General features: G+C 38.2%; 1 protein-coding gene across 5 annotated transcripts in view; it reads left to right on the plus strand.

The window, feature by feature from the left end:
* The window catches only part of GGNBP2 (gametogenetin binding protein 2), a 33,448-nt gene that overhangs the window by 9,790 nt on the left and 2,998 nt on the right, over window positions 1–20,660 (plus strand). Inside the window, exons 4-10 of one of the 5 annotated variants that reach the window (XM_010594263.3) lie at window positions 1,378–1,631; window positions 4,087–4,185; window positions 7,959–8,084; window positions 8,208–8,321; window positions 13,834–14,043; window positions 15,083–15,257; window positions 18,664–18,858. In XM_010594263.3, coding sequence (XP_010592565.2) covers window positions 1,378–1,631; window positions 4,087–4,185; window positions 7,959–8,084; window positions 8,208–8,321; window positions 13,834–14,043; window positions 15,083–15,257; window positions 18,664–18,858 — 1,173 coding nt within the window. The remainder of the gene's footprint in view (window positions 1–1,377; window positions 1,632–4,086; window positions 4,186–7,958; window positions 8,085–8,207; window positions 8,322–13,833; window positions 14,044–15,082; window positions 15,258–18,663; window positions 18,859–20,660) is intronic. The other 4 variants (XM_023553506.2, XM_010594264.3, XM_010594266.3 and 1 more) reach the window with 4 other exon arrangements.

Genomic DNA, 20,660 nt, shown 5'->3' on the forward strand with positions numbered 1-20,660 from the left:
CACATATAGAGATTGTTAACTGGGAACCTAATTTGCTGTGAAAGGTGCCCTGGTGGTGCAGTGGTTAAAGCGATGAACTGCTAACTGAAACGTTGTTGGTTCGAAACCACCAGCAGCTCTGTGGGAGAAAGATAGGGCGGTCTGCTTCAGTAGAGATTTACAACCGTGGAGACCTTGTGGAGTTGCTACCCAAACAAACCAAAACCCAGTGCCGTCGAGTCGCCTACAGGACAGAGTAGAACTGCCCCATAGAGTTTCCAAGGAGCGCCTGGCGGATTTGAACTGCCAACCCTTTGGTTAGCAGCTGTAGCACTTAACCACTACGCCACCAGGGTTTCCGTGGGGTTGCTAGGAGTTGGAATCAACTTGATGGCAGTAGGTTAATTTGCTGTGTAAATTTTCATCAAAAACACAATATTATAAAATCAACTGCAATAGAAAATAAAACACTATTCCTCAACGAGGTGGCTTGACACGGTGGCTACAACAGTGGACTCAAGCATAACGATTGTGAGGATGGTACAGGACCGGGCAGTGTTTTGTTGTGTTGTATATAGGGTAGCTATGAGTCGGAATTGACTAGATGGCACCTAACAACAGCAACATCCTGTTTTTAGAGAAAACTTTGAATGAAGGGTTAATGGCAAATGTGAGAAAATGCTTTTTGGGAATTATCTTTACTATCTGTTTTTTTTTTTTTTTGTAAATCTGGAGGCATTAATTGTGGTGTAGCTTCATCCAGGTAGGAGTTACTAGAGTTTTGCCCATTTCTCTACAGCTGTGGTTCTCAGTCATTTTTGTATCTTATGATAACCAACTGATAACATCCACATGCACGAGCATGTTAGTTACTCACCGTGGGCTTCTCCATAGGTAAGATAGGTCTAACCTCTGCTAGTGCATAACATACCTGTCCATACCCCCAGGTTGAGAATTACTCCTCTACATGGTCACCATCATAACTTGACTCCTATAGCTAAACATAGTGTGTCGTTAAAAGTTGGGAAGAAGACATGGTAAAGCTCAGTTGTCTATATTATTTTTTCTTTTCTTTTAAGTGAGTGCTAGGCTTAATACTCAACAAGCCCTAAAATTGCAGATGTAGGGCTTCTTTTTTCAGATGCTTGGGGCACACAATGTCTAGGCCTGGCATCCTAAGCAGAATTTGTTACACACTAAATTCTAGAACAAGGGGGTTTGTGGAGCAAACTAAATACAGCAGCAGTAGCCTGCCTTTCTGACTCAGTTGTAGGCAGATGATAAGCCCTGCCCAGGTTGTATCTATTGCACAAGGATAGGAATCAGAAGTAGTAGTGAAAGAACAATTTCATATTCTTTCTTAAAAGCTCTTCATTTTTCTTTCTCTCTTTATTTCAGCGACATAGTATGCTTAAGCAACAAGATCTCAGTATTGCCATGGTGGTGACATCACGTGAAGTCTTGAGTGCACTTTCTCAGCTTGTCCCATGTGTTGGTTGTCGTCGCAGTGTGGAGCGCCTCTTTTCCCAGCTTGTAGAATCTGGAAACCCTGCCCTTGAACCCCTGACAGTAGGGCCTAAGGGAGTCCTGTCTGTAACTCGAAGCTGCATGACTGATGCAAAGAAGCTTTATACGTTATTTTATGTACATGGGTAAGTATAATCAGTTAGGAAAAAGTGGGTTTATTACATTTTTAAATAGCTTGGTCACAGTGGCAACTTTTTTTCTAAATTTGGTCAAGGGAAAGACTGAGTTCAATCTGACAATTTTATTGAATTTATTGTTGAATGACTTGTATGTGCCAGTGAATGTAAAGTTTCTGCTGTCATATGCGGAACAGACAGTAAGCAAATAATATATCAGATATGATACAGAGAAAAAGCAGAATAAAGGGGATAGAGAATGGGTGAGTAGAATTAGTATGACGTCTTCTGTGATAAAACGACATTTGAACATAGACTTGAATAAAGTGAATGAGCAAGCCATGTAGATATTTGGGGGAATGCAGAGAAGGAATAGCAAGTTTAAAGGTTCAGGTGCTGGAGTGTTCCTGGCCTGTTTGAGGACCAACAAGGAAGCCATATGGCTGCAGCCAAGTGAATGAAGGGAATAGTAATAAGAGATGAAGTCAAAAGGGTAATAAAAGGTCCTTGTAGTGCCCTGTAGGTCATCTTGAGGTCTTTGTTTTTTACTCTAAGTGAGATGGGAAGCTTTGGGAGCCTTTTGTGTAGAGGAGTGATGTTGTCTGGCTTGAAGTTTTATCAGGCTTATTTGACAGTTGGGTTGAGAGTACTGAAGAGAGTGGGGTGGAAGGACAGGTGAAACCAGAGAAACAAAGGCTATTTAATAATCCAGACAAGAGTTAGTCGTGACTTGGATAAGGGTGGTGGCCACAGAGGTGTTGAGATGGAGTTGTTGAGAAATGGTCGAATTTTGGATTTATTTTGAGGAATAAGCCAATAGAGTTGACTGATAAATTGGATGTAGAGGAAGGCATCAAGGATGATTCATAGATTTGTGGCCTAAAGAACAGGACAAATGGTTTCCATTTACTGAGATGGATAAGACTGCAGTTGTGGGAGAAAGATCGAGAGGTCAGTCTTGGACATGTTGAGTTTGAGGTATCAGTTGGACATCCAAGTAAGAGTTCAGAGAGGCCTGGCCTGGATGTGTAAATTTGCATAATCAGCCTGTATATGGTATTTAAAGCTATGAGATTACATAAAATCACCAGAGTGTGTATAAATAGGAAAAGAGAAGAGGGCCAAAAACTGAACAACAGGCTTTCCTATTTAGAGGTGGTGGTAGAGGCTTTGGATTTTACTCAGCCTGAGAAAAGAACGTTTGAAAAGTTTTTGAACAGAAAAGTAACATAATCTGACTTATGTTTTGAAAGGATCACTCTAGCTGTTGAGCCTAGACTATGAAAGGGCAAAGGGTAGAAGAAAGGAGGCCAGTTATTACAGTCGACTAAGCTAGAGATAGTGGGAGGTTGGTCAAGGGTGGTAATGGTGGAGATGGTAAGAAGCGATTGGGTTCAGGATATATTTAATAGTTAGACACCAAAGACACTAAGAAAATATTAGCCCAAGAGACAAAAGGTCCACATAAGCCAGAGACTCCATCAACCTGAGACCAGAAGAACTAGATGGTACCCAGCTACCACCAGCTACCACCCTGACAGGGAACACAACGGAAAGTCCTGGATGGAGCGGGAGAAAAGTGTGGAGCAGAACTCAAATTCACCTAAAAAGACCAGACTTAATGGTCTGTCAGAGACTGGAGGAACCCCCAAAACTCTGGCCCCCAGATGCTGTGTTAACCCAGAACTAAAACCATTCCCAAACCCCACTTTTCAGACAAAGATTATAAAACATAAAACAATATTCAGGAAGAGTGTGCTTCTTAGTTCAGTCAGTTACATGAGACCAAATGGACGACTCCTGTCAGGAGGCAGGATGAGAAGGCAGGAAGGGACAGGAACTGGTTGAATGGACGCAAGAAACCTGGGGTGGAAAGAAGTAGTGTGCTGTCACATTGTAGGGATTGCAATTAATGTCACATAACAGTATGTGTATAAATTTTTATAAGAAAAATTGTGCTGTAAACTTTCACTTAAAGTACAATTAAAAAAAAAACTGCAGGCTGTGCTGACTGGATTGGATGTATGGTGTGGGTTGTAGTGGTACATATTCTAACTTTGCATAAAATTTCTGGTTTTGGCTCCTCATCAAGGTTATTATGTGTGTTTAAATAATGTTTGAGCAAGAGAAGGTGGCTTCGAGTCAGGCAGCAGTCATTCCTAAAATATTTCAGTACCAGGCAAACTGCTAGATACAGTGGGGATACAGGGGTGAGCAACACAGATGCAGCCTGAGGGAAAGAGTACGTTGAATAGAGCAAGTCTCTTGACATTTTGACAGGCTGGGGATGGAGTGGGAAGACATGTATAAAGACTCTTGGGTTAGAATTTCTGTGATAAATTTTCAAGGTAGATGATTTATCTACAATACTTTAAATATAGTTCTCACTGAAAGGCAGAAAGATCTTTAGAATTCTAAAGAAAAATAAATATTATCCAAACTTTAATGGTTCATTTTTAATTAGGTCCAAACTAAATGACATGATAGATGCTATTCCAAAAAGTAAGAAGAACAAGAGATGTCAGCTGCACTCCTTAGATACACACAAACCAAAACCTTTGGGGTAAGTAGAATTGAATACCAAGGTGCTTTGTCATTGTTAAGATTATAAGTGTTGGTTGCATTTAATAAAAAGAAAAAACACTGCTAGTTTTATTAATTGGTTACACTCTATGGTATGGTTCAAAGTATGTCTCTTGGTTCTGTAGGACTTTTTGCATTGAGACTATGTAGGGCCTCAATATAGATGTGGATTTTTTTTTTTTAAGTCTTTTATTATTATTATTGCTAAATGAGTTTCAGAGGAGGGAGGTTGAGATCTATGTGGAAATTTATATACCCAATATTAAGTTTTTCAAAATAGAATTCTTTGATCTATGTGCAATAAAAAAAAAATGTATAAATTATTTTTCTTTAGGTCTCACTAATAATTTATCAAGGGTTTAAAAAAAAATCTTGAATTAGTTATGGCAGTGTATATTTATGTAATGAATTTGCAGTTTTCTTCTTGGTTAGGCCCTATAATGTCCAGGGCTGTTTCTGTCCCCACCCCCCGGCATTGCGCCATAGTTGTTCCATACTAAATTTCTTGGAGGTGGGGTGGTAAGGAGAAGTCATGGAACTTGAAGGGAGTTTTTTGGAAGTAACTTCTGTTTTTGAGAGAACAGAATGATATAGGACTATATTTCTGAATAATTTAAAAAATTAATTTTTTTAATATTTCATTAGTGTTGACACCATTTTTATATAGACATTTTTGTCTTTGTATTTTAGAAAATAAAAAGCCCTGGTGACCAGGTGTTAGTGTGTTAATAATCTATTAACAGTTTTTTCCCCTATACTTGGGGATAAAATTAAAAAATTATGGAAACTGTCAGACACATACAAAAGTAGGAAGAATATGAAGGAATTCCCATATACCTTTACCTAGATTCAATAGTTACCAAGATTTTGCCACATCTGTTTCATTTATCTCCCGTTTTCTTCGTTGAAGTATTTTAAAGCAAGTCCCAGATGTCATGTTGCTTGATTCCTACATACTTCCACATGCATCTCTAAATATACGGACATTTTCTTTCATAACTGCAGTGCTGTTGTAACAGCTAACAAAATTAACTAAAATAATCTAATACTCAGTTCATATTCAGATTTCTTCAGTTGTCTCTAAAAATGTCTTTTATGTTGGTTCTTTTGACTCAGAATCCAAACAAGAACCACAGGTGACGTATCTGAGAGTACTTTGAACCCAGTAGGGCTGCGCAACCTAAGTGGTGATCTGAGGATAACTGTTACTTCACATACCCAATTTGCCAATATCTTTAGTAGAGAATTCCTGACTCTCTAAAGAATGCAGTATTCAGTCTGATAATGACCTGTTGACTGAAGGCACAGAGTAGTGAGGTATAGTATTTAGGACTAAAAAGCCTGCATTCTGGTTATTTTGACTTTTTTCTGTTGTGCATATACTTCATTGAGGAACTAAAAAACAATAGGTGCCCCAACATGTTACATGTTTGTGCTACTTGCTGCTTTCCTTCAAAGACTGTCCTTCCACTTTTACTCTGGATTCCATTCTCTTTCTTCTCATTGACTTTGTTTATCAGATAACCTACTTTTGCTAAATTGAGATGAAGCTGTGTTTTCCTATCTTTCTGCTTAAAAACATAAACCTCCACTGACTTCACATCTCCCTCCATCTACAGCCCCATTAGATGGGAAGTCAAATGTTTAGAAGGTTGTTTTCTGCGTATGGAATCAGAATGGAGTTAATTGATCTTAAGCAGCGTCTGTCAAGGTAGCTTCAGTTAGTCCCGTGTGCTGTGTGGATAATCAGCCAAGACTCCCTGGCCTCCACTTTAGATGGTCACCACTATTATATATTTCTACTGTTGACTCAGCCCCCCTTTTTTTGTTTAGACTTTCTCCAAGAAAGGTATAGTATATTTCATTAGGTTTTAGCCTAATAAATAGCAACAGCAATCCAGTTCAGCCTTCCTGTGAGTATTTCTGTATCCATGCTTCTAAACCCGAGTTACTGTCTGTTTGGAAGTAAGTTTGAGATCCAAAAGAAAGGTCTAGGCTGGAGTTGTAGGCCTTGTAGCTGATGATTGAGGATCATCTTAGAGAATGCTTTTAAAGATTACCCACAGAACTAGAGTAAGAGAAAAGTGCTGAGGAATTTGATTTAATGGTGGAAAAGAAGAAGCTAATAAAGAAACTTGAGGAAGAGTGGCCAGAGAGGTAGGCAGAAACCAAGGGAAGAGTGTTTCAAGGAGTCCTGGTTAGTTGTGTTGGATGCTGCTTAGTCATCAAGGACCCAGAAGTGTTTTTTGGATTTAGCAACACTGAGATAAGTGGTGGTCATCTTGATGAGCAGACCTAGTGGTTGAGTGGAAGCAGAATCCAGATTGGAATGGGTAGAAAAGTGGACGCAATAGAAGGTTGCGGTGGGTTCAGCTGTGAGTGGAAAAGTATGGGAATAGAACAAGAAAGTGGAAAGGCCACTTTTTCCAAAACCTTTATCTTGAAGGGAGAGAGTGATATGAAGGCATATGGTTTAGAGAAATTACAGATAAAATCCTAATTTGTAGAATTTTTTTCTAATCTTAAAAAAAAATTTTTTTTTTTTTAAAGAATAATGCTGTCACATTCTAATAATCACTCCCCAGTCCTTGATTCTCTTCATGAACCTTTTCCTCAACTGTGAGAACTTGAGTTTGAGAGTTATTCAGTCCCAGGAAATGATGGATCACTGAAGCATAATTAGAGAAAAAGAAAATATGGGAGTTGAGAGTAGAAGGATGTAACATGGAAGGCAGAGCAGGAATTGAGGTTTTCTTGTCAAAAATAAGGGGAGCTCAACTGTGATCTGACCCTTTGTGAGGGGAAGTTGGGAACCGAACTGTATGTATCACCTTATATATTGGGCAGGGCGTTGAAGAATACTTTGTTATAGAATGTAGGTTAAAGATTGAGAGATTTTTCCATCTCAAGCATCCAAGGTAATGAATTTCTAGGACTGTAGTGAGACCTGCAGAAGAACAGGCAGGAGCCAGTTGTTGAGAATCATGAAAAATCAAGAAGACAATCATTGAATGGAATGTAGACATTTCTCTTGGAATGCACATCTGCAGCAAAGTAAAATGCATGACCAACGCCTCATTGAAACCTATGGGGGAGGGAGAGTCTGGGAAGTTTTTAGTAAGTTTTTAAAAAATTATTTGTGTAGTGTTTATTACTTATTAAGGCTGTGTAAAGTGTTGACCTTAGTATGCTATCTTTGTTTTAGTAAATGTAAAAATATATTTACTATAATTAGATTAACCTGTGATTTTTTTCCCCCCAACTACTTGTAGATTTGAAGGTAGATAGACAACTTTTGTTGCCATGGGCTAGCTATAAAAAGGAGTGCTTTTCCTTTAAAATGCATTAAGTAGATAAAAATTGTTAGAATTTTCAATTTGTGGAAGCTTAATCCATGTTAATAGATAGAAATATTTTATGATTTCTTTCAGCCTGTTTGACTTTAAAACATTCCAAGTAGATTTGCTTATAAAATGCTTAGTATATTAACCAGTTGTTATCTTCATAAATTTGAATGTTGTTAAATTGTATTGTTAAATTTGGTAGTCACGCAGAAGCTTTTATATAAAGGAGTGAGCACACGTTTAAATAATATTAATATGGTTCAAGTATATAATTACTGTATACAGATTTTCAATTTATCCTGCTGATATCTTAATGTATTAAAGAGTTCATGATTTTAATTTAGACTAAAGAAATTATTCCTTCAGATTATCTCAGTATCACTAAGCTTTGTACTATACTGTACTGCAGTGAAGGGAGCAGTAGCAGTGTCAGTTCAGAGAAGTTAAGTACAGATAAGAGAAGTAGTGAAGACCACAGGAAGGACAGCAAGTGTAGGATCATTTTCCATTATGGACCTTTCCAGGGAACAGCCAGGTAAAAATCATGCAATCCTTTACTTGCTTTTCTTTCTTTTCTTCTTTTTTTTTTTTTTTTCTTTTTTTAATATTTTACCCTTATGCATTCCTCCTTTTCATTGATACCTCTTTCTTTCTTCAGAGGTTGTTGGATGGACGTATGGGAACTAATGTCCCAGGAATGCAGGGATGAAGTAGTTTTAATCGACTCTAGTTGCCTTTTAGAAACACTAGAAACCTATCTTCGAAAGCACAGGTAAGTAAGTCTAAAGGTCATCACAGTGTAGTGTGAAAGGTGCCTTAGCTGTCAGGCATCCAGACTGGCCTGTCACTGACCCCCTTTGTATAATACTACTATTCCAGTTTTCTCATTAATGCCTCCTACTGGCAGCTTAATGTCACGGTAGGTGCAGTTCCTTTATAGGTGCACCTGTAGCGTTAACCTTTGTATGGAGCCAGCATCTCCATTTTTTTTTTTTTTCCTTTTTAATTTTTATTGAGCTTTAAGTGAAAGTTTACAAATCAAGTCGGATTCTCATATAAAAATTTGTATACACCTTGCTATATACTCCTAATTGCTCTCCCCCTAGTGAGACAGCACACTCCTTTCCACCACCCTCTCTTTGTGTGTCTCTTCGGCCAACTTCTGACCCCCTCTACCCTCTCATCTCCCCTACAGACAGGAGATGCCAACATGGTCTCATGTGTCTACTTGATCCAAGAAGCTCATTCTTCACCAGTATCATTGTCTGTCCCATAGTCCAGTCCAATCCCTGTCTGAAGAGTTAGCTTTAGGAATGGTTCCTGTCTTGGGCTAAGAGAAGGTTGGGGGACCATGACCTCTGGGATCATTCTAGTCTCACTCAGACCATTAAGTCTGGTCTTTTTACTAGAATTTGGGGTCTGCATCCCACTGCTCTCCTGCTCCCCTGGGGGTTCTTTGTTGTGTTCCCTGTCAGGCCAGTCATCAGTTGTAGCTGGGCACCATCTAGTTCTTCTGGTCTCAGGTTAATGTAATCTCTGCTTAATGTGGCCCTTTCTGCCTCTTGGGCTCATAATTACCTTTTGTCTTTGGTGTTCTTCATTTTCCTTTGCTCCGGGTGGGTTGAGACCAATTGATGCATCTTAGATGGCCTCTTGCTAGCATTTAAGATCCCCAGAAGCCACTCTCCAAAGTGGGACACAGAATGTTTTCTTAATAGATTTTATTACCCTAATTGGCTTAGATGTCCCCTGAAACCATGGTCCCCAAACCCTTGCCCCTGCTACACTGGCCTTTGAAGAGTTCACTTTATTCAGGAAACTTCTTTGCTTTTGGTTAGTCCAGTTGTGCTGACCTTTCCTGTATTGTGTGTTGTCTTTCCCTTCACCTAAAATAGTTCTTATCTACTATCTAATTAGTGAAAACTCCTCTCCCTCCCTCCCCCCTCTCATAACCATCAAAGAATATTCTCTTCTCTGTTTAAACTACTTCTTGAGTCCTTATAATAGTGGTCTTATACAATATTTGTCCTTTTGCAGCTGACTAATTTCACTCAGCATAATGCCTTCCAGATTCCTCCATGTTATGAAATGTTTGACAGATTCATCATTGTTCTTTATAGACAGCATCTCCTTTTTTGTAATTTTTACCTGTTGGTTCCAGACCGCTCTTTTCAGGAACCAGAATGACTGAATAAATAATCACTTTGGAAACTCTGGTAGTCCTTATTCTTATTGTAGAATCATTTTATGATGACATTTTCAAAATTAAATTAAGAGCTTTTCATTTAATAATAGTTTCGATTATTTTTTTCTATAATTGTTTGTCAAAACCTAAAAATAAAGTTGGAATTCTTGTGCTTTATGTGCTATGTAAGTAATTGCAGACTTTTCTCTTTAGAATACTGCTTTTACAAAGGAATTGTCCTAAGTTTGTCATTAACATTTGGAAATTTATAGGTATGGAGAGTGCAGTGGGACAGGAAACTGGTAAGGGAGTTATCTAGAGATGTCATTTTTGGGGGGAGTTCTATTTTCATATAAACTTATTACATGTTGGGTTTGTAGTTGTGTATTTTTTGACTTTAGGATAGATAATACACTACTACTTACCGTTCACCTACAAAGAATTTATAGGTGAATGATAAAAACTGGCATTATCAAGATTTGTGTTTATTATATGGCAGTGAACTAACTAATGACTTAATCTGCATACTTAAGTTTATTAGATGTCTTTCTTTTTTCAATTACAAACTTTCTCGTTTAATTGTCTTTTTGGCTGGTTATACCCAAGAGAGTAGAAGCCAAAAAAATCCCATTGCCATCAAGTCGATTGTGACTTATAGTGACCTTATAGGACAGAGTAGAACTGCCCCATAGGGTTTTCAGGGAGTGCGTGGTGGATTCTAACTGCTGACCTTTTGGTTAGCAGCCATAGCTCTTAATCGCTGTGCCACCAGGGCTCCTCAAGACAGTAGAGAATGTGTCAGTTGTTTGGAGTTTAGGTGAGACTGTATAGGCATGGAACATATAGATATATAGGTCTATTATAGAGTCCTTCCTCCCCCAGTATGAATTGTTCCTTGTATTCAAGTCTATAATATAAAAAGATAGCTTTTTTGGTGATAAATTACTGGTTATCAGGGACAATGTTTGAGAGTTTTCCTATAGTGTTTAAAGATACTTTGTGTTTTTGATACAGTGTTTTATATTTAAATTTGTTGTGGGGAGTAAGAGTTACTTAGAACAGTAACTGGCACATATTAAGCACCCAATATGTTTGCTACTATTATTATTACTGAATTGTTAGTTTTAAGGAGTAGTTCCTAAATGTCAATCCTAGAGGCGGCCATGGAACTTTAAGACATCGAGGATAAGGTAATATATCATTAAGAAATGAGGTGTTAAGAAACTGTGAAACTGCTGTGTTTAAAAAAAAAAAAAACTTAAAGTTTTTGTGCAAGGTTGGTTTTACAAAGGGGAAAGATCACTTTTATTCTCATGCCTTGCACATAATATTTTTAAATTGCTGCTTACTTTTGTGCTTATAGTTGTACAATCAAGCGTGTATTAAACTATTCAGGATTTAAAGTAGTAAAATATGGGAAAAATAATCCAAGTTTTATTTCTGATTCACATAATTTCTTGAACCTTATTTTGAAAATATATAACTATTTATAGTTATTTTTGTCCATTTTTAAGGCATTGGTAAAGCATAATGATTTAATGTTACTTGTCAGCATTATCACCTCTGTTTACCAGGTGGGCCAGGGAAAAACCTCTATTCTAACATACATTTATTCCAAGAAATACAGTTATCTACTGTTCAGCCAGAAAGACATGTGTATCATACTAACGCGTGGCAGGTTAAGGGTATAATAAATAGTAAGAAGTACAAACCAGAGTAATAAGAACACAGAAGAATGAATTCTGGTTATGGGAACTCTAGAAGGCTTCTTTAAGAATGGGCAGTATTTAGGAGAAGGACATGAAGAGGAGTGAGAAGGAAGCAGAAGAAAAAGACTTTGAAGTAGGAACACAGCTATATTCAAAGAAGTAGGCCATTGTGCATGTGGTGTGTGTATGGGGGCCGGGTGGAGTGAAAAGAAACGTGGGTGAAGGTGAGTCTTAGGAAATAAGGCTGGAAATAGTAAGAAAGAAGTTATTGAATGCCTTGGAAAGGAGTTTGAACTTTATTCCTAGGCAGTAGGGAGGTTTTTGAGCTGACACACAATCAGCTTTGTTTTAGAAAAATTATTTTGGTGTGAGAGATGCATTCGTGCTAGACGAGTGGAAGCAGGGAAGCCAATTAAGCTTTTTTTAATAGTCTAGGTAACATAAACCAGGGCAGAGGGAATTGAAGGGTCCTACAAGAGATGTAAGAAATACAGAGTTGATACCAATTTGCATTCCTTCCCCACCCCCCAAAAAAGGGAGCCTAGATGCTTGGTAAAGTAGAGGGCCACCAAAAAAGAAGACTGTCAACAAGATGGATTGACACAGTGGCTGCAACGTTGGGCTCAAGCGTAACGATTGTGAGGATGGCGCAGGACCAGGCAGTATTTTGTTCTGTTGTACATAGGGTCGATATGAGTCCAAACTGACTCCACGGCACCTAACAACAACAGGGAGAAGTTATATAGGGTCGCTTTGAGTTGGAATCAACTTAATGGCAAAAGATAAGGGCAGGGAGAAGTTGGAATTGACTGAGAGGTTTTCAGCTTGGGTAACTGTGTGAATGGTGATATCCTTAACGGAGATTGGGAGGGAACATAGGAAGAAAACTATGTTGTACTTGGTTTTAGGCACTGAGTTTAAGGTGTTACCTACTGAACATCTGAGATGTCCCACCATTTGTCAATATGAGGCTGGCCTCAGGTAAGAGCAGAGGCTTGTATAGAGCAGTGGATTTAAAGTTATCTTTATAGACTTGTTGGCTAGAGCTATGGGAGTAGATGACCCTCCCCTCCCATTCCCGGCCCCAGGAAGATGAATTTAGGTTAAATAGATGAAAAATTTCTTATTCTACCACAGCCCATTTCTCAGAGAGCCATTCATTCATTAATACTATGTGCCTGGCTTTTTCATTCGACCAAGTTCTTCCTTGTTTTAGGAATTTAAAGATAAAGAAACCTGACTCTCTTTTTTCTTCTGAGTGAGTAACATTTGTTTTTTTTTTTTAATTTCGTCTTCATTCACACACACTTTTATACTGCTGGCACATGACATACACTTAAGTATAAACCACATTTCCAAGTGAATGTATTTATCAGTGTATTGAGAGACATGGCATTTTTTGGAAGAAAGAATTTGACATTTGAGAAATTAACATGAACCACTTTCTCATTCTACCTCCTCAAAAAAACTTAGCTAGTGAAAAATTTGAGTCAATGTTTACTAACTGAATATACCAACTATTTTAGTTAAACATACTTTTTCAGAGGCTGGAAGGAAAGTGATCTTAAGAGTCATTGGTATGTGGGCTCTGTTGTTTTACTTCTGACCTTACACATAGCTCTTGAGGTAGAGATACACTAGTCCTTGGCAACTAATGTTTTCTGGGCATGTATTTTGTGAAATGGCAGGTGTATTTGTTTAATGAATTTTTTTTATTATACTTTAGATGAAGGTTTACAGAGCAAACTAATTTCTCATTAAACAGTTAATACGCATATTTTTAGTGACATTGGCTGCCAAGTCCACGACATGTCAACACTCTCCCCTTCTTGACCCTGGGTTCCCCATTATCAGCTTTCCTACCTTCTCCTGCCTTCTCATCCTTGGCCCTGGGCTGGTGTGCCCTTTTAGTCTCGTTTTGTATTATGGTCCTGTCTAATCTTTGGCTGAAGGGTGAACCTCAGGAGTGACTTCATTACTGAGCTATAAGAGTGTCTGGGGGGGGGGGCATATTCTTGGGGTTTCTCTAGTCTCTGTCAAACCAGTAAGTCTGGTCTTTTTTTGTGTGTGTGTGAGTTAGAATTTTGTTCTGCGTTTTCTCCAGCTCTGTCCGGGACCCTCTGTTGTGATCCCTCACAGGTATATTTTTGCTTCATTCTTTTAGACCACATGCTTCTCTAGTTTAAAAAATCATTTGCAAATGGAGATCTAGCTGTACTCATGTAATCTCTCAGTTTGTGTTTACCTTCCATGTGTATGTTTTGAATGTGTGATGAGGCTTTTTTAAGTACTCTAGATTGGAGGGAAGTCAGTCTTCTAGTACACTAATATATGTCACATGCAATAACTACACAGCCAGTTCTTAATTTTGAGGTTTTTCTTTTCAACAGGTTTTGCACTGATTGCAAAAATAAAGTCCTCCGAGCATACAATATCCTGATTGGTGAACTTGATTGCAGCAAAGAGAAGGGCTACTGTGCTGCACTTTATGAAGGCCTGCGGTGCTGTCCACATGAACGACATATACATGTTTGCTGTGAAACAGACTTTATTGCACATCTTTTGGGGCGTGCTGAGCCAGAGTTCGCAGGAGGGTATGAGTATGTAATTTGCTAGAATGGGCTATCTAGCGCTTTGCTTCATTTTATTACTGAAAGTTTTTTTCCATCACCTTTTGCCTTAGTACATATGATAAATGTATAAAATGTGCCTGTAAAGATGTTGCTTTCTTTAAAATATGCATTTCTTATTTATGTGAATAAACAGAAAAGTGCCCTGTGGTATTGATGCAGTCCTCTGCTTCTTGTTGCTTAAGGGGAAGCAGGGTTTTTGTGGCTTTCATTATTATAAATTATCATTTTCATTTGAAAATGATTATATGAAAGGGATTTTTTTTCCCTCTTCATCTATTCATTGCCATGTTTAAATTTTATTTTACGTGGTTTTTGCTTAGGAAGTGAAGTCTTTGCCGCAGGGGCTTAAATGCTTTATTGAATGTAATTCATGAACTGTGTATGTTATATTATTATTAAATTATATAAAAATCTAAAACAGTATCTCTGGCCTTGTGAAAATCATAAAAGGCCAAGTAAATTGAATCCATTTTCCTTTTGTGTTTATGTATCAACCCTCATCTGAGTGCCTACTTTCCGCTAGGCATTTGGAATATAAAGATCTCTTTTATCACTAAAATTCTATAAACACTTCTACTAACAACTGGCCTAGAGGGCTTTTGCCTAGGATTGAATCAGTCTTCTTCCACTTCCCCCTCCAGAAATAAAACAAAATACACGAAGAATGTAGGCATTTTGCTATAATAGCAAGGAGAAAGGACCTGTCATGCCTACGCTTACATATGATGCCTCTGTGCCAAAAGCTGTCTTTTTAGTGCCAGTTCCTGAATTACCTTATTTTTAGCAATATTAGGATTGAGCTGTATGTGCATGTGTATTTCCCATTGATTATATACATGGGTGCTTATGTATTTGTATTGAGTGTAAATGTATAACTGTTTTGTGATTAGGTTGGTATTAAATGTGCAGGTTGTTTTAAAAACCTGGCCTTGCAGATAAAATAACTATCTTTTACTGTTTCATTTAAGGGTATCAAGAAATATGGGTGATTTATTTTCTTTTATAGGCGAAGAGAAAGACATGCTAAGACAATAGATATAGCTCAAGAAGAAGTTCTGACCTGCTTGGGAATTCATCTTTATGAAAGACTGCATCGAATCTGGCAAAAGCTACGGGCAGAAGAGCAAACGTGGCAGATGCTTTTTTATCTTGGCGTCGATGCTTTACGCAAGAGTTTCGAGGTAATAGTGATGAGCTCCTGGAGGCAAAGTGGTTAAGAGCTACAGCTGCTAACCTAAAGGTCAGCAGTTTGAATCCACCAGCTGCGCCTTAGAAACCCTATTGGACAGTTCTACTGTGTCTGACAGGGTCGCTACGAGTCGGACTCAACTCGATGGCAATGGGTTTGGTTTTTGATTTTTTTTAGTAGTGAGCTACTTCATTATCCAGAAATGCTGAACCAGGTTATTGGACTAAATCTTAACCTAAGCCATGGGTCTTGCCTTTTCTCAGAGGCCTGTAATCCAGTGATATAGTTTCATGGCTTTTGGGGGATGAAGGGAGATTTGCGGGGCTGGGATATTTAGAAGGAGAAGTTTGTGAATTCCTCTTTATTTTTTAATCCTTTTATTCTTCAGCCTTGGTTTTTAGACTTTTCAGAGTAGAAAGCTGAAATTAATGATTATTTAACAAGATGCTGTTATGTAACACAACTAATGAAAAGTTAAAACTGGCCAAAAATTATGCAACAGAACTAGAAACCTTAATGAGTCCCAGTTTGCCTGTTGATGTCCAGTAGTATGAAGTAATACTGTCTGAAAGCCATGATATAAAAATTACTTTTTAGATGCACACTGAAGTCTCTTTATAATGCTAATACTGGGTTTAGTGCTTGTGATTTGGTAACTTTTTTTTTTTTTCCAGATATACTCTATAGAACATAAATTTTTTTTTTATTAACTTTTATTAAGCTTCAAGTGAATGTTTACAAATCCAATCAGTCTGTCACATATAAGTTTACATACATCTTACTCCGTACTCCCACTTGCTCTCCCCCTATTGAGTCAGCCCTTTCAGTCTCTCCTTTCGTGACAATTTTGCCGGCTTCCCTCTCTCTCTATCCTCCCATCCCCCCTCCAGACAAGAGATGCCAACACAATCTCAAGTGTCCACCTGATATAATTAGCTCACTCTTCATCAGCATCTCTTTCCCACCCACTGACCAGTCCCTTTCATGTCTGATGAGTTGTCTTCGGGGATGGTTCCTGTCCTGTGCCAACAGAAGGTCTGGGGACCATGGCCGCCGGGATTCCTCTAGTCTCAGTCAGACCATTAAGTATGGTCTTTTTATGAGAATTTGAGGTCTGCATCCCACTGATCTCCTGCTCCCTCAGGAGTTCTCTGTTGTGCTCCCTGTCAGGGCAGTCATCAGTTGTGGCTGGGCACCAACTAGTTCTTCTAGTCTCAGGATGATGTAGATCTCTGGTTCATGTGGCCCTTTCTGTTTCTTGGGCTCTTAGTTGTCGTGTGACCTTGGTGTTCTTCATTTTCCTTTGCTCCAGGTGGGTTGAGACCAATTGATGCATCTTAGATGGCCGCTTGTTAGCATTTAAGACCCCAGACGCCACATTTCAAAGTGGGATGCAGAATGATTTCATAATAGAATTATTTTGCCAATTGACTTAGAAGTCCCCTCAAACCATGGTCCCCAGACCCCCGCCCTTGCTCCGCTGACCTTTGAAGCATTCATTTTATCCTGGAAACTTGTTTGCTTTTGGTCCAGTCCAATTGAGCTGACCTTCCATGTATTGAGTGTTGTCTTTCCCTTCACCTAAAGCAGTTCTTATCTACTGATTAATCCATAAAAAACCCTCTCCCTCCCTCCCTCCCTCCCCCCTTCGTAACCACAAAAGTATGTGTTCTTCTCAGTTTTTACTATTTCTCAAGATCTTATAATAGTGGTCTTACACAATATTTGTCCTTTTGCCTCTGACTAATTTCGCTCAGCATAATGCCTTCCAGGTTCCTCCATGTTATGAAATGTTTCACAGATTCGTCACTGTTCTTTATCGATGCGTAGTATTCCATTGTGTGAATATACCACAATTTATTTACCCATTCATCCGTTGATGGACACCTTGGTTGCTTCCAGCTTTTTGCTTTTGTAAACAGAGCTGCAATAAACATGGGTGTGCATATTATCTGTTTGTGTGAAGGCTCTTGTATCTCTAGGGTATATGCTGAGGAGTGGGATTTCTGGGTTGTATGGTAGTTCTATTTCTAACTGTTTAAGATAACGCCAGATAGATTTCCAAAGTGGTTGTACCATTTGACATTCCCACCAGCAGTGTATAAAAGTTCCAATCTCTCCACAGCCTCTCCAACATTTATTATTTTGTGTTTTTTGGATTAATGCCAGCCTTGCTGGTGTGAGATGGAATCTCATCGTAGTTTTAATTTGCATTTCTCTAATGGCTAATGATCGAGAGCATTTTCTCATGTATCTGTTGGCTGCCTGAATATCTTCTTTAGTGAAATGTGTGTTCATATCCTTTGCCCACTTCTTGATTGGGTTGTTTGTCTTTTTGTGGTTGAGTTTTGACAGAATCATGTAGATTTTAGAGATCAGGCGCTGGTCTGAGATGTCATAGCTGAAAATTCTTTCCCAGTCAGTAGGTGGTCTTTTCACTCTTTTGGTGAAGTCTTTAGATGAGCATAGGTGTTTGATTTTTAGGAGCTCCCAGTTATCGGGTTTCTCTTCATCATTTTTGGTAATGTTTTGTATTCTGTTTGTGCCTTGTATTAGGGCTCCTAGGGTTGTCCCTATTTTTCTTCCATGATCTTTATCGTTTTCGTCTTTATGTTTAGGTCTTTGATCCACTTGGAGTTAGTTTTTGTGCATGGTGTGAGGTATGGGTCCTGTTTCATTTTTTTGCAAATGGATATCCAGTTATGCCAGCACCATTTGTTAAAAAGACTGTCTTTTCCCCAATTAACTGACACTGGTCCTTTGTCAAATATCAGCTGCTTATACGTGGATGGATTTATATCTGGGTTCTCAATTCAGAACATAAATTTTTGGCTAGTGAATGTTTTATTCTAGGGCATGTTTATAACCCTTTAAGTCACCAGTCCCATTTTAGAATGAGATGAAGGTTATACACCCCTTTTCCAAAAGTTCTTCTGTGAACTTTAAACACCCTGTTCTGGGGACCCTCGGGAGATTTGTACAAGTTCTTGGGAACAGATTTCTTTAATCTTATTCCTCTTCTCTTTGTATGTGTGTGCCTTCAGAGACTAGATCTTCTAATCAGGTTCAGTACCCTTCTCATTGTGTAAAGAAATGAATGAGTATTTGCTGTGTTAAAATTCTGAGATTTGAAACTAGAATATTGCTGGTTTACAGTAGGTGTGTGTATGTCATTCTCCATTGGGATTAGTTGTATATTGCCTTCCTGAGTAGATTTTAAGACTTGCATCATTTAAGATATTAAAACTTAAGATTCTTTATAAGAACTACCTTGCAAAATTGCACCATGAAATATGTTGTCTGTGTGTGATGGTATTTAAATATAACAAATGAGAACGTCCATGGAAAATAAAAGAAGTTTGGCCCAGTTTTTAGTTTCAACTTTGTTTTTATAATAGATGACTGTGGAAAAAGTACAGGGTATAAGTCGATTGGAACAACTTTGTGAAGAATTTTCAGAGGAGGAACGAGTAAGAGAACTCAAACAAGAAAAGAAACGCCAAAAACGGAAGAATAGGCGAAAAAATAAGTGTGTGTGTGATATTCCTGCTCCTTTACAAACATCAGAAGAAAAGGAAGTAAGCCAAGAGAAGGTAGTATTCCTTAATATCAGCTTATATAGTATTGCTTTAGAGAGGATAATTTTTTGCTAGCTTTGGACTTTTTTTACTGTACTTTTCCAGATGTGAGCTCCTATAGTTTGAATATTGGCTTTTTTCCTACTGTAGTCTGTGTAAGCCAGGATTTTTAATGTCATGTATTTATTGGGTGGTTTCTTCTTTACCTGATGTTAGTGTGCTGTTAGGGTCAAAGTCAAAATGTGAAAAGTTACCTCTGTACATGATCTAGAGCAGCAGTTTTCAACTTTTCTGTCCCAGGACCCCTTTACATTTTTAAAAACTAAGGTACCCAATGAGCTGGGTTATATTTATCAATAATTACTACAGTAGAAATTGAAACCAAGAAATGTTTTAATTAACCGATTCATTTAAGCATGATAATAGCCCATTATATGTTAACATATTTTTGAAAAATAACTATTTTCCAAAACAAACAAAAAATGACAGTAGAAGGAGGCATTATTTTATATTTTTGCAAATCTTTTTAATGTTTGGCTGAAGAGGAGTCAGTTGGATTCTCACATCTGCTTTTCCGTTCAATCTGTTTTCCCATGTTGAAGCACATGAAGAAAACCTGGCCTCACTGAGATAAATATATGGTAGGACAACGGAGGACTATTTTAACATAAGCCTTTTCAGATAGCTGCAGATGTTCTTTGATACTACAGCTGGACAACGGGTAGCTTCTTAAAGATTAGCTACAATGTAGAATTTTGATATTGTATCAATGGCCTTTTCACACTCTGTTAAATTAAAGTCCATTGGTCCTTCCTGCACTTTGAATGGGTCTTTTGCTCCTGCATGATTTTGTAACAGCATGCACTGACCATCTGAAAGATACTGGTTCACTGAGTTGTGGAGATCGTCCAGATACTGACATTGCATTGTACAGTACCAAATAAGTTAATATCACCATAGATCTCATCAGAAAATTCACATAGGATATTCAGAGGTTGATATTAAATGGAATTAATGATTTTTACCACTTTATCAAGGGCATTCATAAATGAAACATGCTTTTTCCCCCCAAGAGTGTTTGACAAGTGAAAAATATAATGACTGTTAGTACAGTTTAGTGACACTGCTTATGTGAAGGGACCAGCAACTTTCCCCACCAGTGTAAACGTCAACACAGTGAAAGAGGCAATTAATATCTTAATATAAATACGAAAATACTTTTGACCTTGCACACTTCCATAGTCAGAAACCGCACTTTGAGAACTGCTATCCTAGACTTGGAAACCCTGGTCACATACTGTTTAAGAGCCACGGCTGCTAACCAAAAGGTCAGCAGTTTGAATCCACCAGGCATTCCTTGGAAACTCCATGGGGCAGTTCTTTGAGTCACTATGAGTCAGAATTGACTCGATGGCAACGGGTTTGGTTTTTTGTTTCTTTAATCATCCTAGACGACAGAAGCCCTGTTGGTACGGTGGTTAAATTGCTTGGCCGTTAACCAAAAGGTTGACAGTTCGAACCCACCAGTTACTCCAAGGAGAAAGATGTAGCAGTCTGCTCCTGTAAAGATTACAGCCTTGGAAACCCCATGGGGCGGTTCTACCCTGTCCTGTGGGGTGCCTGTGAGTCAGAATTGGCTGGACGGCAATGGGTTTTGGTATCCTAGACTTACCTGATATCATTAACTCTTAATATGATTTTAGTTGGTTCAGTCTTGAATTGGTCATTTTTCATGAGAATAGTTTTTTCGATTGTTATCCTCATAACTCTTACCTAATTGGTTAATGCTAAGAAAATTAGAATGTAACAACTGTAGG

This window comes from Loxodonta africana, chromosome 18 (genome assembly GCF_030014295.1).
Source record: "Loxodonta africana isolate mLoxAfr1 chromosome 18, mLoxAfr1.hap2, whole genome shotgun sequence".
Lineage (NCBI taxonomy): Eukaryota > Metazoa > Chordata > Mammalia > Proboscidea > Elephantidae > Loxodonta > Loxodonta africana.